We start from the raw sequence: 20,960 nt of genomic DNA, 5'->3' as shown, positions 1-20,960 counted from the left end.
TAGCCTCCTTGGTGGCGGTAGAAATCGTTGCTATTATCCAAATAATACACAAAACAATTAAAGCATAATCATGAATCAGTAAAGAATAAAACAACAATACAGCGCAGAATCGCATGGCCGGACGCACACTTAGTGAAAAAGTTTCCTTCATTAGTGGAAAAGGAAGGGCGCCTTTTGCGTCTGGATACACTTAGCAACAGAAGGGCGCCCAGTACGTTGGGCACGAAGTATAGGAAACTGGCATGGTTAAAAAGAAGGGCGCCGCCTACGTTGGGCACGACTTCCGCCTCATTTTTACAATGCGAGAACTCTATCTTGTATTTCTAGTATCTTTGCTTTACCTAAAGCATTTTTTCCACTGGGCGAATTTATTCGCGTGAATCGAAGGCGTGGTTCCTGAGCTCTGATTGGTTGCGCACTTTCTTCGCTTTGCAGTTCGAACTACCGACTTTGCTGAAGCAAAAACGCCAATAGAAGTGTGAATGCGCATGCGCATGAATCGCAAGTGGAAAACAGGCTTAAAGCAATGTTTTCATTTTTGGAAGATAGACCGTTTCATTCAGAAGAAAATTAGTCCTAACTATTAATTATAAAATATCAAATGACAAGAATATTTTTTAGGTGTATTAATAAACAAATAATGAATGTTTTTATTGTGCAATAGAAAGATATTTTCGAATTATTATCATTATTATTCACAGGTTATACGAACCTGAATGATTACGAGTTGTTACATACAAGAACAATGCCCATAACAAAAATCATCCCACACCCAGATTACTCAAAGGATTATGATTATGATTATGATATTGCTCTCATGCAGCTCAATACGTCTATTGATTTCGGTAATTACATTCGTCCAGTTTGTTTACCAAACAGAACAAAAGGTAAGATTATTCCATTACTCTTGATCTTCCACCATGAAAAGCCAGATAATGTTATGCTAACAATAATGTAACATCTCTACTTTTCTGATAGTTTCAGATATACCGGTACCAAAAGATGAAATGGTAGTAACAGGCTGGGGCGAAACTAAAAATCGATCTATTGGTGAAAGACCCAACGATAACAATGATGCTCTACAGCAAGCCTATTTGGATGTTGTTAGGTGGAGAACCTGTGAAAATGACATCAGACAGACTCAACTTGATATTGGTAAACCAGGTGCACCTTTTTTGACAAACAACATGTTTTGTGTAGGGAATGGGTATCCGTCGTCATGTGTCGGTGACTCAGGAGGACCAGTTGTTAAAAAAATCCCAGCGAGCAACGACAGAGATGAACACTGGGTACAATTTGGGATTGTTAGTTGGGGATATGGATGCGGTGTTGTTGGGCAACATGATGTCATGACCAACGTAACAAAGTTAACTAACTGGATTGAACAAAAAACAGGAATTGAACTATAGTTTGTTAAGTTGTGTTGCTATAGTAAAAGTAAGTGGAGCAAGAAGAGAAAAAAATGCAAATAATGGCATCCTAAAGTAATAACAATTAGAATCTACACCTTTTAGTTGGCTTTTTAATCAATCGAAGTATTTCTGTAGTAAAGTCTGTACATTAGTAAAAAAAGGAATTGTTTTGATCTGTATCTCACTGGGAATATCTAAAATACCTGGACTATAAAATGTTATTTGACAAAAACATGTGACATGCTTAAACATGGTCATGATGACATCACATCATGACCATATATAGCCACATCATGACTATATATATGCATACAACAGTTTTTGATAGTTTGGACAAGGTTAAAATTGTTTGATCCTTCCAAAGCTGGGTCGACTGATATGAGAGGTAGAGAATACAGTACGCACACTTGTGTTCATCCATGCATTCTTAGCTTTTTCCACTTCATCATTACAGACCTTTTATATAGTTTGATATTACAGATTTTAAACAAACACAGAAATCAAAAGATGGATTGAATGATGATAAGAACATGAGAAATAAAATTTACATTCATGTATTTTATCAATATGCAGCTTCCAATAAAAATTACAGTAAGAAAATAATGTTAGATGTATATCTCAATGAATGGTATAGCTTGTATGTCTGAACATTATGTTTTTATCATTTAAGGCTACCTAACATATTCAATGTAAAAATATGTTTTGCATTTCACAAGGCCCACAATTGTGCTAAATAAGTAAATGACAAAAATCTTAGGCCCTTATATCCTTAAACAGCATTTTACCCCACATAGGGCTGAATGGGTGTACCAGCTGAGTGATTTGTTCGTCTTTATCAACCAATGGACGTTTCTCATTTCCCCATTTGAAGATGCTACCTTCCAAGTTGAAGAGTTTAAACGTGTCTTCATCTGTAAAGACATATCAACCACCACTCATTAAGATAATTATGATTACATTTCTATGTAGTTTTTATGTACATTTTTCCTGTAGCAAGGATAGGCACTCATCAGTTTATATACTGTACAACCTCGAATAGAAGCACCATGGGCTCAATCTTGAGAAGCCCAGCTTAAAAAAAAATCTCCAATCTTTAGTCTGCAAAAGTAATCGCTAAAAGAAGCCCATCTCCAGTGGCATATCTAGGAGTCTTGAAGTGTGAGTGTTGATGCAGGCGCCAGTAATTTTTGGAGGAGCATGTGCCCCCACCCACCCGCGCGCACCCACTTAGATACTGTACGCCCATCTCTAAAAAGAAACCCATGGACTTCCAATCAAGATAATACAGGCTTCTTTTCGAGAGAGACCTACTTACAGTACATTCGGATTGACGTTATCTTTGATGATCATGATAGTAAGTCAGTATTATTGTACTAGCATGATTAAAATGAAAAAAATATTAAATATAATTTTGAATTCCATAATTTAAAAATGTTGTATAAAAGAAATTCTAAATATTTACAGCATTCATTTTGAAAAAAAGCCCCCCCCCCCAATCTTTAGTCTGCAAAAGTACTCCAAAAGAAGCCCATCCCAAGGGTCCTAAAAAAACGAAAAAAATAAATAAAGAAGCCTAGGGCTTCTATTCAGAGTTTTACTATTACAACACAGTTAAATATATCCTTGCTATTTGATTGGTGGATTAAATATCACATGACATTGGGTATTTACATCATTTAATTGCAACTAATCCATTTTTTTGATTTGAATAATTCTTCATGTAATTTACTAACACTTCCTTTCATTTTTCTTCTCTATTTATTTCGTTCCATTGCACATTTCCATCTAATACGAAAAGAATAAATATTAAAATAAAGCAAAATTCACTTGCCTATAAGTTTCTGTTTATGACTTTCCAGATAACGATTCACCATTACAGAGGACCGATATCCGACTGAACAGTACATTACAACTTTCACCTCAGCATCAGAAGGAAATTCTACAAAAATAATTATTTAAAAATATATATTAGCCCTTATGCGCAAAAATTAAATAACAAAATAAATAATATACTTGTAACCCACCCTAAAACAAACCAGAGGAAAAGTTACCCAATTAGCCTATCTTTATCAATTATGCCTAAAAATGAAATACAATACAATAAACTTTATTTCTGGCAATAAAAAAAATACAATTCATGTCTTCTGAATAAGTAGTAGTAAATAAATAAATAATCTAATTGTAATCCACTCTAAAACCAAACAAAAGAAAAAAAGGACTCAATTGGCATATTCTTGGCAATTACTGTATGCCTAAAACTGAAATAAATAAATAATCTAATTGTAACCCACCCTAAAACTGACCAATGGAAAAGTGACCCAGGTTCAGTCAGAAGTTTTGCGGTGATGTGTATTTACCATTTTTTCTTGCATGTGTGATAAGAAGCTGTTGAACAGCTTTCATGTCGAGGATGTCAGGGTCGAGTTGAAGTGCACCAGGAATATGACTGATGTTGTACTCGTGCGGTGGTCGAATATCCTACAAAACAACATACTATTATGTATTCTTGTATTTCATATTGCCAGACCTGCCAACCCTTGGGTCATGGAAATCTGGAGATTTTTTTAAGAATACTAAAAAAAATCTGGAGATTTACCAAAAAATCTGGAGGTTTCCAGATTAACCAAAAGATGATGCAAGATACCAAAAAAGTCACGTCACTACAAATCATTGGCCGTTGGTGGCGACATTCGAATTGAAAATGGCTGCTTGTTTATTGCACCGCAAAGCAAGCAGGTGGCAAATGTATTGAATAATAACGATCAAATCAATCGAATTATGCATAAATCGAAGTATTTTTGGGGAGGGGGGTGGCCTGTAAAATTGGGTGAAAATTACATTTGATCGGGAGAACTGGAGATTTGTTTAAATATCGGGTGACAACCGACAGGATCGGGTGAGTTGGCCGGTCTGTATTGCATCACACACAAGTACAGTTTGCTCAGCGAGTGTGTTTCTGTGTAACAGTTTGGTTGATAGCGTGCCATGCTTGGCCGCATACAATGATAAAAATGTCTACCTATGCTGTAGTTCCCTGGTTCTTAATAGGCGGCCCGTGGGGAAAGACAAAATAATTTTAAAAAATATTTAAAACATAATAAAGTTCCAGGAATACATTTTCAATAAATTAAAAAAACAAAATTTTTACAATTTAACATCACACCTTTTGAAGAAAGACAAGTACTTTCTTCTTAAATTTATTTGCAAAATTGGCTGATCATCCGCTTACTTTTTCCTTCCACCTATCAGAGCAATGGCTCTCTTCGTAAAAACCGTCAATCATTCCATCACCGATTCAGTGCTAAAACGTCTCGATTTCAAAGCTCTCCCCTTCCTTATTCACTATCCCTAAATTATAATTTAAACATTGCCCCATTCTCTGCCACAACTTCTTATATTAAGCAAGCGATAATTTAATTTTAAATACATTTAATTGGTCCATTAATTAAAAATCCTTTTATTAATAATTATTATCTTGTTTTGTATTTATTATAACCATTGTCAATGAATATTGTTGATGCGGATAATTGCACTTAATGGCATTTATAGGTAATAAAATTGAATTGAACTGAATCTATAAATTTGCAAGGAAAAATATTAATATTTTAATTAAAGCAGATACAGTAATTTACTTAAATACAAATTTCAGCACTTCAAATATTGAATTCTATTTTTCCAGAGACAGAACTATTATTTTATTTATTTTTATTTAATCGGTTTAAAAATACAACACATGGTTGACATGAAGAGTTTACAAAAAAAGATCAGTAGGCCTATTAATACAGTTAGTATAGTACCATGTAAATCTACAAGAAAACAATACAATTTAAAAAATTCTAAACAGTTTCTCCCTAATAAAAATTAATTAAATAATTTCATTTACAATTGAGATTAATATATATAAATAATTTTATTTAAAATTGAGATTCATATATTAAATTTATTTATCAAAAATATGAAATTTATGAAAAAACAAAAATATAAACAATGGTTAATTTACTAACTGCTAAGAATTACATTGCAGATTATTCATAGTACATGGCACAAGAAGGCCAAATCGAAAAAATGTTTCAAACAATGTGAAATTGCACAACTTACACAAAGAAGGAGGTGCTGTTTGTTCGACTTGCCCTGCTGATGAATTTCTTGCAACCATTTGTAGACCACATCGGTTGACAGGCCTGGCACAGATTTGTATTTTTTTGCTATAGTGTTGATCATCACACTCATGCCAAATGCAGGAGGGGTTTCTGCAAATACATGACTAAATGCAGATGCAGTAGCACTTGAAAGTTTTCTGAAAAAAAAAAATGCTACTGTATTGAATTTTTGTTAAGATTGTTAAACATTCCAAAACATTAAAATCTATCCTTTTCTTTCACTTCATGCACCAGAGAATGTCTCACCATTTGAGCAGTGGTGGCACCAGAAATTTGCAAACAAGGGGTCTGACAGGTTTGACGGATGGTCCAAACCACGGGGCCGACTAGAGCCTCGGTCGATGGCCTGAAATAAAAAATTCCTGGTAGGGTTCACAGGGAAAGAGTTTGTATGGCTTAGTATGATGACAAATTGTGCTTTACACTACAATATTAGGGATTATCAATCAAAATAACATTATTTGGATAGGCAAATTACTATTAAAAAAAATTCTATATTCGATGACCTAGTCATGGCATCGGACAACAGGGGGTCCAGACCTGTCCAAAGGGAGAGCAGATGCCCCTGCCGGCGCCACCACTATATTAGAGTACCCAAGACCACTCGACTCATATTTTTTGAAAAAAATAATAAATTTTCTGTATCCACTCAAAATGTTTGTTTTGTGCACCTTAGTCCAACACTGTCAAAATGACAGTGTAATGTTACATAAGAACATAAATTTTATAAAAATTGTAAACTTTAATCTGCTTATAACTATTCATTTTGTTGGCCTTTTTCACGAATCAAATTGTAGTTTATAGAACCACTTAACAAGCTCATGTTCAAAAGAAATCAGATGTAACAGACAATGCGAAATACCCAAAATTAATAAAATAGTAAATAACACTATAAAACGTATGGCACGCATAGACTAATAACTGACGGCTGTACTTGCAACTAATATCAGATTATTGATGCCACTGTAAAGATCAAAGGACTGTACGCACACGCTATGGTCGCAAGCGGAGATGTGCATCCTGTTGCTGATTTGCCTTGATTCATACGCAATTCAGCCATGTGCTGGAATAAACTCGAATGAATATAGGCAGCCTAGGCCTACATCAATGTAAGTCATCATGCATGCTATAAAAGTTTTTTTACAAAAAGAGTTAAAAAAAATATAAGAACCTACCAAAAAAATATTTAGACCCAAAATATCCATCAAAATCTCAACACATATCCCCACCCCATCACCTACCCTCCTACCGCGCCACAACCTACTCATACACATGACCTTCAGACGATTCTGCTTTGACAGGGGAAAATAGAAAAATTTATTAGATTATCACTCCTGTCTGCATCAAAATTCAGGAAATAGTGATGCGGGCAGATATTTTTTTTGCCACATCAATTATTTCAACAGCACAAAAATAACAATGCAATTTTGTGACTTCAAATGCAATTTCTTTAAAAAACTATAAAATTAAACCACTTTTTATACAATATTTACTATTACTAGCCAAATATAAACAGTCCCTAATCATCGATAAAAACAGAAGCGAAAATCTATTGTTCCAATTCAAAAAAAAAAAAAAACGGCCTCCCTCATCGATTTTTTTTAAAAAAAAGAGTGATAATCAAATAATTTTTTCTATGTTCCCTAAAGCCCGTCATCAACAGAAGAATAAATTAGTAAAATAGTATAAAAAGTGCAAATCGCTCAAAATGTGCACGAGCTACCCCTGAACAGCTTGCAAATTGTATTCGCATTTTGAAACTGTGCAACCAGGTGCAACAACAATCACTTTGCACAATTTGATTTGGGATTGGGAACTGTGCACAATCTTGCAGTATTCATTGTGCAAAGAAATCCTTTCACAGTCTTCAAATTGTGCAAGATTTCCTTGTTTGCAGTTTGCAAATTGTGCAAGGAAGCGTCTTAAATTGTGCACGACAGTTACATAACATTAGACCTATAGCTATCAGACATAGGCTAGGCCTAGGCATTGCCTAGAATTTTAATAAAGATACGCCTAAGCCTAGACCGTCATGTTGTCTCTCTATTCTATCCTCCTGCTCTTTACTCTACTACAAGGCCTACCCTAGTAGTACTAGCCTTCCCTCTATCTGTATAGGGCCTAACACTGAACAGCAGCTCTTCTCTCCTCCTCCTATCCAGAAAGTAGAGTTCTAAATTAAATTTGGCCTTAAACCTTTCTTCTGCCTGATTATTCCTTGCTTCTGAACATACTAAATCACATGGATTTGTTTTCCTTTCATCTCCGGCCATTTATATCTGTAAAATCAGTATTTAGTAACAGGAATTCAGACATTTTGTGTGGTAGTTGACTTAAACTCTACGTTCAGAGCATAGAGCTATTAAACAACTTATTATATCTCTATGGTTCAGAGTGGCCTTGGTGTATTACCTTTGACCTTTACACGCTTCTCTGAACGACGACAGGAAACAACAACCACGTAACGTACAAACAACAACATTCCCGAAAGAACTGCGCGGGAGGCAAGTTAATTTTGATTATTATACAGTACATTATTAGACCTTAAGCTTTAACATTATTAAAACTTTTTCACACCACTCATCATGGTTTGCAACTCATGTATTACAATACAACAACTTTGTTTTGAACTGTAATGTTTATCCAGTATTAGGGCTAGGGCCTAGCCGGCCTGGCCTGGGCGCGCCATGGGCCTGGCTATCTCTATGCATATGCCTAGGCCTAGTCACTTCCCCTGGGCGCTTTGAACCTAACAGTAACACTTTTCAAACCATTTTATAGCTATGTGATGAATTTATATGAAAGATGGTCTCATCAAGATGTACTCCAGCAAACTAAACTATTCTAGTAAAATTATCAATATCTACTACTCTACTATATAATTTGTCTTGTTAAAAATAATTTTTTCCCCCTTTGAAAGGAGGAATAGATGCTTTGAACCACAGAGATAGGTTTAGCTATTCTTTGTTTAATGTTTGTAATGCTCTCTCATTGTCCAAAGATGTCTATGTTGTCTGCATACTTAAAATGAGTATTTTTTGCATTTAATAATTTTCAACCAATGATGAAATCATTGTCCTCTAAAGAGAACCAGAAAAATACGGACAAGCAGAAATAAATAGGTCTTACTTTGCAAGATGAATCATGCTGAATTTTAAGTGTAAGGCCTGGGAGGTTAGTCAAAGCATGGAGGGTGTCGCACTTTGTAACATAGTTTTCATCTGCGAGATAAAGCAAGTTGTAATGTTCAGTATCATGTTATCAGTGCAGCCAATTCTCAACATAACAGGCCAAATGCCAAGGACGAATGTTCTTATTTTATTTCCTGCAGGAACCCAGTCAATGATAGCAATATAGAATCAGCAGTGCTGTTAGTTGAAATGAGTGTTACACGTAAAGACAACCCATCAAGAATGGTTGCATTGGATCTGATGTTAAGAACATTTATGAATTCAACAGAATTCAATGACATACAAAGCAAAAATTGGGACGCAATATCCAAGCTTATCCCTGGCACAACACCAAAAGAGGTATTACTGGTTATTTCCGGACTTACCATGTCAAATAGAATACACATGTACTTCAGTTATGTGTTGCTTAAAATCTAAATGAATATGTACTGAGGCGATCAATATGTGTATTTAAGTTTTTAAGTATTTTTCAGTGTGAACTGAGGTTTGAGGAATTACAAGTAGCTGCTGGTGATCTGGCTGCTGTCGGTGACCTTTCAACTATCGCTGCCCAGAGAATCCAACCGTTACCACGTTCTCACATCTCTCACTCTCCCCTCACCAAATATGTTAAAGGGCTGATTAAAGATGACCATAGACTTTCTGATCATACAGCATGTAAGCAGTGCCATATTGTTATCCATGCAATTATTTTTTTTTTGTTTTTTTTTTTGTTTTTTTAGTCTGTTTTCCCTGCTAAAACAGGATTGAAATCAGTGTTAAGGCCAAATAAAAAAACTTACGAGTTTCTTGCCCCTCGCGCATCCATTTTCTCTACCTCACCAATTTTTTTTTTTTTAATTTCCTATACTGTATTTTACAAAATGTACGAACATCTGTAAAATTCCTCTCTCGATCATTCGTGGTTGGGGATACATATGGTATGAATCATGTCTAGTGCTTCATTAATTTACTTTCAGTGTGTGTCTACTTAGTAAAAGTGAGAAAGTAATAGCTGTCTCCCATCGACCATCTTAGATTTGCCTCTCAGAGTGAAAAAAAAAGTGTACTCATTCTCCTTTTTTCAAAATATTAATATGAGAAACTACTTTTTTTTAACTTGGCCTATATGTACTCTAGCAAAGATTAAATGACAATTACCTTAATAAAAAACAACTCAAATTAATATGTGAACATAATTGAATGTAGAATTTTGAAAATGAGTAGTGGGGGGAGTTATTTTAAAAAAAATATTTTAGCAAGGAAAATTACAATTGTCAAAGTCAAAAGCGAAAAAATCATGATTAGCATTATGTCCTCTAGATCTACTACTAAAAAGGCTAATGAAGAATTCTAGAATATAAATGAAGAAAATGTTTGTGTTGCATAATGACACTGGTGCCTCAGATATTGAATCTGTTTAAAGCTACGTTCACATCAAGCCCGGATTCAGGTCCTGAGTCCGGAGAAAAAATCATGAAAAATGGGTTCAGTGATAAAGAAATAGGACTGTTCGCATCAAATTCGTACGATTTTCAATCCAGACTCCGGATCTGGACTGATGGATCTGAGAGCCATTTGTGTCTTGAAATCGTACGTTTTTTTTTCTTGGACCAATCAGCAACAAGCTTGGTTGGTTCTAACCAATCGAATGCATACAACCGTGTTCTGTGTGCGATGTGAACGCAGCATTAAAAAAACATAGATACTCACGATTTTTTGTCCGGGCTCCGGACCGGATCCGGGCTTGATGTGAACGTAGCTTTAGTCAGATAAAAGAGTTTAAAATGAATATAACAATATTAATTTTCCAGATGAAAATGAACCTATTACGAAGAAGCAGTCAATGCAGGTTAGTATTATCATGGAGCTAATATAATACCTTCACAGTGTATATGGTATATTATTAATTATTTATAATTAAAAAAGCTTTAAAAAAAGCGTTAAAGCATATTAAATAATATACCTTTAATACCATGAAACAAAATGCAAAAGATATTTTTAAAGAAAGAAACAACACCCCAATGTGTACATCCTTTGGTTTTAAAGAAATATCAGTACATACTGATTGTTTAATTAATTATAAGTAATCCATTAATAATGGAAGATATTAGAGTTGAGCAGTAACTTGGTAGTTTAGATGTTTGCTTTCCAATCCCAGATCTTGAATTTTAATCCTGGATCATAGAATAAAAAAAATCATTTCCTATGAATTGATTCCGCCTGTAATTGGGGAATGTGCTTGCTGTTGCGTATGTTTTGTACTCTTCTGAAAATGAGGGATGGTCCCTAAATTATTTAGTAAATGGAATTATTATAATTAATTAATAAAGGAAGATTTTATTTGGCTTTATAACACCTTCAAAATTATCAGTGAAAGTGCAAAGACTTACTTAATTTCATTTGCATGTAACATTGATTTACTGTATTTTTTAACAATTTTGTTTTCTGTATTAAAAGGAAAACAATTAATGTGATTTTTACTATATCTTGATTTTGAAGGGTTCTGATACAACAACTACAGAGACAGAAGAAGAAAAATCTGTAACTTTAGACCAAGGGTAAGTGTCCCATATTATATTATATTAAATATGATATTAAATAATCATTTATAATAATTTCCTTTATTTTCAAATTTTATAGAGTTTTATTTTTCATTTTCAGACCTAATATGGTAATTCATGTTTGTGATGAAGCAAAAAATTGTAAGTACAAAATCATTACTATATTAGCAATGAAAATTTGAATTGCTTTTTAACTTAACTGTGATTATCATCTCTGATTGGTCAGCATATGGAATGGATACTTAAGGCTGTATATACACCATTTTCGCTAAATTTGAAATGAAAATTTCTGAGAACTTGGCAGCTGTTGGGGGGACATTGAGAGCCCCAGGGTTTTTTGCTCTACAAGTGTTTATCTGTGCTCTGCGACTGGTGCATGACCTTTTGTTGTACAAGCCTACGCTAATCTTTGGAAACAAAATACCCAAAAAAAAAAAAAAAAGGTTCACATAAAATCTGCAGTGTTTTTGGTTGTCCAAGTACTCAAAAGATGATATGTGTCTGGAAAAATGAAATTTGCTCAGGCTAGTGAAAAGTTGCGAGACATTGGTGGCTCTGTTTTAAAATAAAATTTTGTAGAACCCACCTAAAAATCAATTTGAAAATATTTTACCTTTGTAAGTATACCAATTTTACAGTAAAAAGAGATTTCATGTGTCCACGAGACCTCCTTGTTCAAGAGATGCAGTACTTCTCCGAGTATTTATCAGTGGATGCACAACGATGGGAAGAGGTTGACATCTCTGTACATTGTGACGTGCAAATATTTGATTGGCTGATGAGGTTTGTGAAACGACAGGATCCTACATCAACACAAACTGTGCCTGAACTTGGTAAGCAATTTGAAAAACTTTGTCACTAAAAACATGAACCCTAATATATATTGTTTATCAACCATAAAATGTCAAACCTGGAAATCTCAGTCACAATCCTGGAAGCACAGTGCCTCTTCTATCACATCCTCAGACTCAATGAGCAAACACCAGCCAACATCGCATTGAAGTCCTACGTCTCTACATAGCAACCAAGCTCAAAGGCAAACTCAGAACTTTTCCCATAACTCTTAAATCAGACCTGAATCACTCAAACACTTAATTATTTGCACACCATCAAAGCTCATGCATAAGAAGAGTCACACAGAGCTTATCTGTGAGCTTATCTAAAGCCTTACCCAAGCAATCCAAGTGGAGAAGTCAGAAAACCACTCGGCGTAGAGGTCAAAGCCAAAGTATGTTATATATTAGGGGGGTCATGCAGCCATGCTACATATACAACAAGATGCTTGAAAATCAGCAACATTCCTTGTCCATACTATATTTCATTAGTGCCATAAAATAGTGAGCTTCCAACAATTTCCAAACTTGCAACGATGGGAAGAGGTTGACATCTCTGTACATTGTGACGTGCAAATATTTGATTGGCTGATGAGGTTTGTGAAACGACAGGATCCTACATCAACACAAACTGTGCCTGAACTTGGTAAGCAATTTGAAAAACTTCATCACTAAAAACATGAACCCTAATATATATTGTTTATCAAAATCGCATACCCCTGTAAAATGTCAAACCTGGAAATCTCAATCACAATCCTGGAAGCACAACGGCGCCTCTTCTATCACGTCCTCAGACTCAATGAGCAAACACCAGCCAACATCGCATTGAAGTCCTACGTCTCTACATAGCAACCAAGCTCAAAGGCAAACTCAGAACTTTTCCCATAACTCTTAAATCAGACCTGAATCACTCAAACACTTAATTATTTGCACACCATCAAAGCTCATGCATAAGAAGAGTCACACAGAGCTTATCTGTGAGCTTATCTAAAGCCTTACCCAAGCAGTCCAAGTGGAGAAGTCAGAAGACCACTCGGCGTAGAGGTCAAAGCTAAAGTATGTTATATATTCGGGGGGGGGGGGGTCATGCAGCCATGCTACATATATCAACAAGATGCTTGAGAATCGGCAACATTCTTTGTCCATACTATATTTCATTAGTGTCATAAAATATTGAGCTTCCAACAATTTCCAAACTTGCATCAAGCAGGGAGGCTCGCTCAGTAAAAATAGCATTAAGATGTTAAAAAAGATAAAATATAGAGGAACACAATACAAATTTCTTAACTTTACATTCATTAGTGAATTTTATACTTGTAAATTTACAATCTAATCTTTTTTTTTTTTTACTCAGAGGCCAGTAATGTTGTTTCAATATTGATCTCATCGGATTTCCTGAAAATGAAGAATCTTGTAAGGAAACCTATTTTTTTTTAAATTGTGCTGTTCATCTTTATCTACATACATGTACTGTACTTCAATACAAATATTATACTTATGTGCACACCTCTAGATGTGTACATTCTTGTTCATAATGATAATGTTCATAAGAAAGTATAATACATACTCCAAGTATTGAAATACACGCCATCGTGTTGGGATTCAATATTTCGACATTAATTATGTCATCATCAGGAATCATTCCTGATGATGACATAATTAATGTCGAAATATTGAATCTCAACATGATGGCGTGTATTTCAATACTTGGAGTATGTATTATACTTTCTTATCTGAGATTAATCAGTGGACCTTTCGGATAATGTTCATCGCTGATGGATTTTAATGAAGAATTTCAATTAATACCTTCAGGTACAAGAATGCATAGAATATTGTCATGACAACATGAGTGCTATTGTTGCTACGCCCTGTAACATGAATTGCATCAATGATGACCTAACTACAAGGTTTGTTTTTCTGTATTATTTGAAAATATTGTGATATATCTTTAAAGAATTTGGTATGACACCCTGTAATTTGAATAACATCAACTATATTCTTAACACCATGTGTTTTTTTACCAGGGCACTTCCTTAGGTTTTTGCATGTTTCTGGAAATTTCAAAATAATAATAATTTAGTGCGTGGCATAGCACTTCATGTTTTTAGCCTAAATTTTTTGCCATGGATTGTTTTCTTAATGAAAACTAATGTATGTTTGTTCTTTTAATAAAAAGGATTGCTGCATTGTTTACAGATGTGGAAGTAGATGGAGTGAAAGACCGTAAAGACAAGTTCAAAAGGTCAGTAGGTCGTACGTAGATCTATACAGATAGCAAATTAATATTTTGAAATTTTCCGCTGTCATTTTTCTAAGGATCATTTATCACTTTTTTGACAGTAAACTATTCTGTAAGAAAATCTATGATCTTTTTCAACCAGGCCAAAAAGCTGCATCACTCTTCAGGTAGGTTGACAGTATTTTGCTTACCTTAATTATAAAGTTGTAAATTTGATGACTTCAAAGAAAATGAAAATGAATTGAATATGTTAGTTTTTATTATTGTTTCTTGAACTGTGTTAATATGCTGTAATATATTTTGTTTATCTTCCAGATGTCAATTTTGTAAAAAATTATTAACCACAGAGTTAAAGAGTAAAGTGAAATGTTTGACAAAAAGGTGAGCAGATACTCCTTTACAAATATTGAAATCATGTGAATTACCAAAACAAATATTTCTCCCTTGATAATTTTATACATAATTTGAGAAAATATAGAATTTTAATAATACATTTGATTGTTATTATGGATTGAGAATACTTTGATTTTTAAAAATATGTAAAAATATTTTTATTTCCAGATTAACAATAGATCAGCATGGCAACATAGCATTTAACCATGTAAGGTAAGTTATTATGTGAAAAATTAGGAAAAAAAACTAAATTATGCATCTTGATTTTTATCATTCCTAATGGAATAGAATAATTGTGATGCTTGAAAAAATTGTTTAATGAAAAATATGTGATGATCATATGTAGATAAATGTGTAAACCCACCCAAACACACACACCCACACACACACCCACACACCCACACACACCCACATACACCCACACACGTCGATATTAGAAAGAACCCATTGTTGTATATTAAGTGTTCATAACGGAGAATATCTTTGTAATATCAGCATGGAAAAAAAGGTTTTCGGCATTTCAGATTGTGAAAGACTTTATACCAAAACCAATAAACTATTATTATATGCACATTCAAAACAAGATAAAAAGTACCGTCAGTGCTCGAATAAGCGCTGCAATCGAATAAGCGCCGCACCAATTCTGATTTTTTTTTTTGCTAAGCACCGCTCTCAAGCGCCGCGGTGCCTAATCAAGAGTATATACCCTGTGTGTAATGAAATATTCTCAGAAACAGGGTTTTAAACACAATGTACTGTATAAAGTGTTAAAATGAATAAATTACACAATGAAGATACAAGCATTTCTTTATAAACAATTATTTACAATGACGTAGGACCTGATAGGCCTACAGAACTACAGGAGTATGTGAGATAGGTAACATGGGAACGGGCATGGAAAGCGCCACGCCAATATTTTTTTTATAAGCGCTGCACTGAAGCATCCAAAATTTGTATAAGCACTACGGCGCTTATTCCAGCATTTACGGTAACTAATGCTTCCATTATTTTTATTATTTTCAGGGATCCAAGTTGGGATGTGAATGAATACTTGTTGTGTTTGCGGAATCAAACAAAAAATTGGCAGGAAGTTTACTGGCAAGTTTGGGGAACAGTCAACTTCCTCTCCTGCTCTCGTTGTAAACAGGTAAAAACAAGGATACAAGCCAAATGAGAAGGATGTTATTGGATTGGATTTAGTTTCCATTGGTGGTAAACGCACCAAGTTTATAGATGCATAACCAGTTGTGTCTACCAGGTGGTGAATTGGCCAGTACACCAAGCGAGAATCCCCTACTTTTTTTGTTTGAATTTTGCCTCTTTGGTGTGAAAAACTCCAAGAATAACCCACAGAAACACAAAGTCTTATTTTCAGTTGGGTCTTCCTGGTGTTGATGTGTGCAGTATACTGGAAAAATATCCACAGCACTTTTCTGAGTGTGTACTACATTCTTTGATGTACACATGGGCAATATTGCACACTGGAGCAACGGCTTAAATGTCTCTACCAAAAGACAGGACACAACTGTAGTAACTATATTTTGGTTGGAGTACCGAATAGCTTTGGTAACTAATTTCTTCTATTTGTTCAATTTTTTTGACTTAATGTTGAAGTAATTTATATGCTTTTGGTAACCTCAGGTTTTTCCGTGCTCAGAACTTGGACATTGCCGCTATCATCCAGACACTGCTCGCTTTCTTGTCGGTGATGGATTGAAACCAACATCAGTTGGAAACTTTGGATGTTGCAACCTCAATGTGCTTCGATTTGATCCTTTAGAAGAGCACACTGTAAGCTTTAGCTAAGTAAAAAACAAGGCTTCAATGTATTTGTGCATATCATTGAACTACTATATTAACCAAGACAATAATTCAATTAGAAAATATTTATTTCAGGGGTCCCAAGTTTTTTGCAACTTGCGAGAGTATCCTGGATGTTGGGACAGCCTCCCGCACTCCCGCAAGCAAACAAGAATATCCAGGAAATTTACCCATCTTCCTAAATTTTGAAAAATAAAAAAATTGAGAAAAAAAAAATTAGTAGAATTTAAGCCTGACAGTGCCATTTCAGACCATCTAGATGTGCCATAATCATAAATTTTCATACCTTAGCCCCAACCCAGAATTGAGTTCTTCTAACTTGGCTTTACTGTTTATTTACACTTATTATTAACTTCAAACAGTAAGGCAATTTCTTTCTATTTGAGTCATTGGAGACGATAGCAATTAAATATCACTAATGATTCTACATAATATGCATGCAAATAGTTGTCATTGATGTATTGTTTTTCATAGGGTTGCCGTGTGCGTGATCATGTGGTAAATCTTCAGCAAGAAGATGATGTTGATACTAAGACACTGGACATCCTCTTACAAAGACGTGACATCATTTGCATACCCCCACCATCTCAAGACAATGAAAGGTACTTTTTTAAATTTCATTTCCGTCCAGTCTTGGCTTCAAATTCTTTACTGAATTTGGTGTATTTTATAATCTTTACAATTTTCAACCAATTTTAGTTAAATTTTTTTATTTTAGTTTTATTTTTATAAAGACCAAGTGCATCACAATATTTTATTGTTGTTTTAGAAGCAAAGATGTAAATGTTTTTAGTGAAGAGGAGGCTGTTCTTGGCGTGAGCAATGTGGGTATAACAACAAAGGGCCAACTTCAGCATATCTTTCCAGACGATAATGCCATGTTTGCAAGACCAGAGGTATGTATGCACTGTGTATGTACTGTATATTATGGGTGTTCACTGTACACTGTATTTGTACATTATGAGTTTAAAATGGACACTATGTGTTTTCAATTTTTTTACTTAAAAGGAAACTATTATTATGCACACTGTATTTTTGGATGCTATAAGGGACACAGTGTATGTATAATATGGATATTAAATGGACACTGTATATGTATTATTGTGGGTGTTAAATACACACTGTGTACTTATATTTTGGCTATTTAAAGGCAAACTATATGCATAATTTTGGATGTTATAAAGAACACTATGTATTATATTTGTGGGTTTGTAAGGGACATTGTATATTTATATTGTCTTTTAAAAGAGCATTGTGTGTGCATTTTTGTGCGTACTTTATTATACAATACCTTTTAATAACCTTACAAGAAGTAATAACTATTTCCAATCCATCATTTTCGATGAACCACAATTTTACTAATAATGATAAATATCTGTGTCTATATGCAGAGTGGTGTTTCTAGATATGAAACCGCTTCGGTGGATGAAGATGATGACAGTGATGATGAGATTGGTGATGAGGAACTACCCAAAGGTTAGTATCACCAAATTTAAATCATGGTTCCTTTATTTCCTAATTATCCCCTTGCTTCCTCCCAGTATCTCGTGATATCTACATGGTATCACATATTCAAAATTAGGGGGTTTTCCCCCCACTCAATCCCCCTTCTACCTCTGTATTTTACATATTCTAAATTCTGGTTTATTTCCAACTCAAAATGCTCTTTAAATTACTACCTCTCATTTTCTGTTAACTCTCGTTGTATTTCTCACTCAATACTTTGTTACTATGCTTTTATTGTTTTCAAAATCATGTTGTTTTTTTTTATTTTTTATAAAGTATGCCACCTTTCTTCCAATGTTTTATGTATCTTGATCAGTAACCATCTTTTGTTTATATTTTTGCAGTTAAATCTTCAAAACATCCCAAGTCAACAAGAAGAATTTCTAGTAGATTATTCAGTGCTAAGGATAAGCAGCCCTCAAGCACATCTGTTGAACATAACATTGGTTATATTCCGTAAGTTCTCTTCTTCAAATACTGACCAATGCCCCTTAAAGGAACCAACTGGACAGGTTGTGGTTAGCCCGGTATTTTGGTTCATCTCACAGCCCTTGTCATTGTGGATTATACCTTTTTAGCTGCATGACACAACAAAGACCCTTTGCTTACTTAGTGTTGCTATTAATTGCATATGAATCTATGAATCAGCTTTTAATATTTTTCAGTTGGTAAAATAATAATTATAGGATTCTTCTTTCAGGTATGTACGACAGAAATGGGATCCTCAATGCTCATTACGTTTCAATCAGGATGCACAGAGACAAGATGGTGGGTTCATTTATTGGTTGCATTCTATTAAATAGCAGTGGTGGATTCAAAAATGGGGGGGGGGAGCTTGCCCAGCCCCCCCCCCCATTTTTTTTCAAAATTATAAAAAAAAAGGAAAATATTATTCAAATTTAGGTCTGAGAGTACCATTTCTGACCATCTTTTTTTTCCCCAACCCCAATCATGGTGGGGCTGATTTGGTCTAGACTATTCATGTGTGAAAAATCTCTTCCTGGGTCCCTCTATTTTGAATTCCTGGATCTGCCACTGAACACAAATAATAATAGTGGGCTATCAGTGTATTAACCCAACCTATGGTAATTACAAGACAGTGGCACACAATGGACCTTTTTTGTGGTGTCAATCAAGACACAGATCAGAACATGTCAATCAATAGGCAGCCCCCTGAGGTGGGGCTTAGCCATTGGCTTAATTAATATTCTGAACAATTTTTCTTCTATTAGATCAAAAACGAATGAATGAATTGGTGAATTATCTGGTTAAACAGCGTGTTTCTCCATCAACCGAGAGAGTAGAGAAGAGCAGGCAGAAAGAGGTACAGCAAGTTTGATTTTGTGTCGATATGAAATTAATTATCTATTTTACAATTAGACTATGATAATGAACAATTAAAAAGATGTGTAATCTTTTAAAATACTGGAATTTCTGTATATTTAAAATAAATATTTTTTAGTTAGAACTGACATTATGTTGTATTTTTCAGTATGCTGGTGGAATATTCAGCAGACTTGAGGCACAGTTTAGAAATAATTACCAAATGAACAAAGCAAGCTCTTTACAGCCTGTTCAAAAGTAAGTTAACTACGCGGATCTGTCATGAAATAGATAATTTATTTTCTCAACATTTGGGGATAGTTTCCACTAGTAGGACTTTCGCTTCCAACTACTGTCAGTGCCAGATCTGGGGAAAGGTTTTGACCCATTTTTTTTTGTTCCACTTGTCAGTGGTAGACCATGTGCTTGATTCTTGTGTTCCTCCTCTCCCATCTGCTTTCATTGGCAGATTACCTTCCCCCTCCCTCCAGCACTTATCTGTGGCTGATACGAGGGACGGTTTTCACGTATTTCACCATCCCTTTTTTGGCCCATCTGAGGGGACAGTTTTCACCAGTTTCCCTTCCTAAATCCATTAATTTCTGTTGCAGATCTATTGGTAGATCTGGGAGATCCACCTTTTTCCCCTTTTTACCTGCCAAATTACAAATTTCATTGCTACAAAATATTTAGTATACAAGATTCCTTTTCACCCATGTATTTATACTGAGCAGGCCATGCATAATTAAGAAAAAAAGGAAATCATTAAGCTTATTAAATAGCTCATATAATAATTTTGTTGGAACTTTCTTTAAAGGTCTAAAACTAGATTAAACCAAAGAATGCCTTTGATGTAACACTGATCACCATGGAAAGTGATGTAAAAGAGGTCAGAGCAGATGCAGACAAACATCAGTGTAACAGAACTCGGGGCAAATGTGGACTCCCATCAAAATAATAGAGCTCGGGGCAAATGCAGAAACACATCTGTTTTAAAATAGAGCTTAAGTTAAGTGTGCACACCTGTTGATGCAACAGTGCTCAGAATAAGTGGACATCTATCGTCGGTCTTACAGCCTCAAGACAAATGCGGACACTTAATTATAATAGAAACCCAACAATATCAATAACCGAACATGACTGGTGCTACATAATTTTAGTTTATTCTGGAAAAAATAACTAATATTTATATCCTTGATGTATTGAAATAATTTTATCACAATTCCTAATTTTAATGATTGTTTTAATAATTATATTATACAAGTTGTATTTAGCTGTATATATATGTTTGATACAGTATTTTCTTAGACTGGTTTTATTGGAAATGGAGAATTAGGCCAGTTATATTCCCATCTTGCATATTTTAATGAAGTATAACTACCAATATTAAATAATTTTTTAAATACAGGTAATAATTTGGAGCCACTGTTTTATCAATAAACTGTGCCAGTGAGATTTCAAATCCAAATAAATGTTGCTTTTTACTGAAGTTGTCTTTTCAAGATTAAATATTATGTACATTCATGCTTGAATACCAAA

The 20,960-nt window shown here is 34.4% G+C and overlaps 3 protein-coding genes across 7 annotated transcripts in view; 2 read left to right on the top strand and 1 right to left on the bottom strand.

Annotated features, from left to right (window-relative positions):
* LOC117122123 (complement factor B-like) overlaps positions 1-2,015 on the top strand; it is a 15,276-nt gene extending 13,261 nt beyond the window's left edge. Inside the window, exons 10-11 of the mRNA XM_033267599.1 lie at positions 702-887; positions 979-2,015. Coding sequence (XP_033123490.1) covers positions 702-887; positions 979-1,409 — 617 coding nt within the window. The 3' untranslated portion in view covers positions 1,410-2,015. The remainder of the gene's footprint in view (positions 1-701; positions 888-978) is intronic.
* LOC117122124 lies at positions 1,506-8,838 on the bottom strand. Of its 3 annotated transcripts, none has more exons than XM_033267600.1 (5): positions 7,769-7,950; positions 5,511-5,709; positions 3,770-3,890; positions 3,244-3,351; positions 1,506-2,323 (listed from the first exon to the last, which is right to left on the bottom strand). In XM_033267600.1, exons 1-5 carry the CDS (start codon positions 7,843-7,845, stop codon positions 2,166-2,168), a joined length of 663 nt encoding a protein of 220 aa, XP_033123491.1. In that variant the 5' UTR covers positions 7,846-7,950; the 3' UTR covers positions 1,506-2,165. The 3 variants fall into 3 exon arrangements, with proteins under 3 accessions (XP_033123491.1, XP_033123493.1, XP_033123492.1); XM_033267602.1 differs by lacking the exon at positions 7,769-7,950 and adding an exon at positions 5,819-5,840; XM_033267601.1 differs by lacking the exon at positions 7,769-7,950 and adding an exon at positions 8,702-8,838 and having other exon boundaries at positions 1,509-2,323.
* On the top strand, positions 7,969-20,960 carry LOC117122122 (uncharacterized protein KIAA1841 homolog). 3 transcript variants are annotated; one of them, XM_033267596.1, is made up of 24 exons: positions 7,969-8,076; positions 8,904-9,102; positions 9,237-9,420; positions 10,557-10,594; positions 11,245-11,303; positions 11,407-11,447; positions 11,945-12,039; positions 12,686-12,785; positions 13,494-13,552; positions 13,952-14,046; positions 14,316-14,381; positions 14,480-14,545; positions 14,694-14,759; positions 14,940-14,984; positions 15,795-15,918; positions 16,413-16,562; positions 17,067-17,194; positions 17,362-17,503; positions 17,984-18,068; positions 18,443-18,554; positions 18,799-18,866; positions 19,331-19,422; positions 19,591-19,679; positions 20,239-20,960. In XM_033267596.1, exons 2-24 carry the CDS (start codon positions 8,953-8,955, stop codon positions 20,276-20,278), a joined length of 2,094 nt encoding a protein of 697 aa, XP_033123487.1. In that variant the 5' UTR covers positions 7,969-8,076; positions 8,904-8,952; the 3' UTR covers positions 20,279-20,960. The 3 variants fall into 3 exon arrangements, with proteins under 3 accessions (XP_033123487.1, XP_033123488.1, XP_033123489.1); XM_033267598.1 differs by having other exon boundaries at positions 7,970-8,076; positions 17,362-17,488; XM_033267597.1 differs by lacking the exon at positions 12,686-12,785 and having other exon boundaries at positions 11,945-12,139.

This window comes from Anneissia japonica, unplaced genomic scaffold, assembly GCF_011630105.1.
Source record: "Anneissia japonica isolate Jap-2015-1 unplaced genomic scaffold, ASM1163010v1 scaffold288265_len830512_cov201, whole genome shotgun sequence".
Taxonomy (NCBI): Eukaryota; Metazoa; Echinodermata; class Crinoidea; order Comatulida; family Comatulidae; genus Anneissia; species Anneissia japonica.
Note: the sequence above shows the minus strand (reverse complement) of the source record. Positions and strands in the feature narration are given on the sequence as shown.

What these genes read in the sequence shown, in the direction of transcription:
- LOC117122122 (XM_033267596.1), top strand. Translation starts at nt 8,953, where the DNA reads ATGAGTGTTACACGTAAAGACAACCCATCAAGAATGGTTGCATTGGAT. An exon ending in ATGCACAACGATGGGAAGAG is followed by an intron (nt 12,040 to 12,685) that starts GTTGACATCTCT and finishes CGATGGGAAGAG; the next exon opens with GTTGACATCTCTGTACATTG. An exon ending in ATAGCATTTAACCATGTAAG is followed by an intron (nt 14,985 to 15,794) that starts GTAAGTTATTAT and finishes TATTATTTTCAG; the next exon opens with GGATCCAAGTTGGGATGTGA.
- LOC117122124 (XM_033267600.1), bottom strand. Translation starts at nt 7,845, where the DNA reads ATGGCCGGAGATGAAAGGAAAACAAATCCATGTGATTTAGTATGTTCA. An exon ending in AATAATCAGGCAGAAGAAAG is followed by an intron (nt 5,710 to 7,768) that starts GTTTAAGGCCAA and finishes TTTTTTTTTCAG; the next exon opens with AAAACTTTCAAGTGCTACTG. An exon ending in TCATAAACAGAAACTTATAG is followed by an intron (nt 2,324 to 3,243) that starts GCAAGTGAATTT and finishes ATGTCTTTACAG; the next exon opens with ATGAAGACACGTTTAAACTC.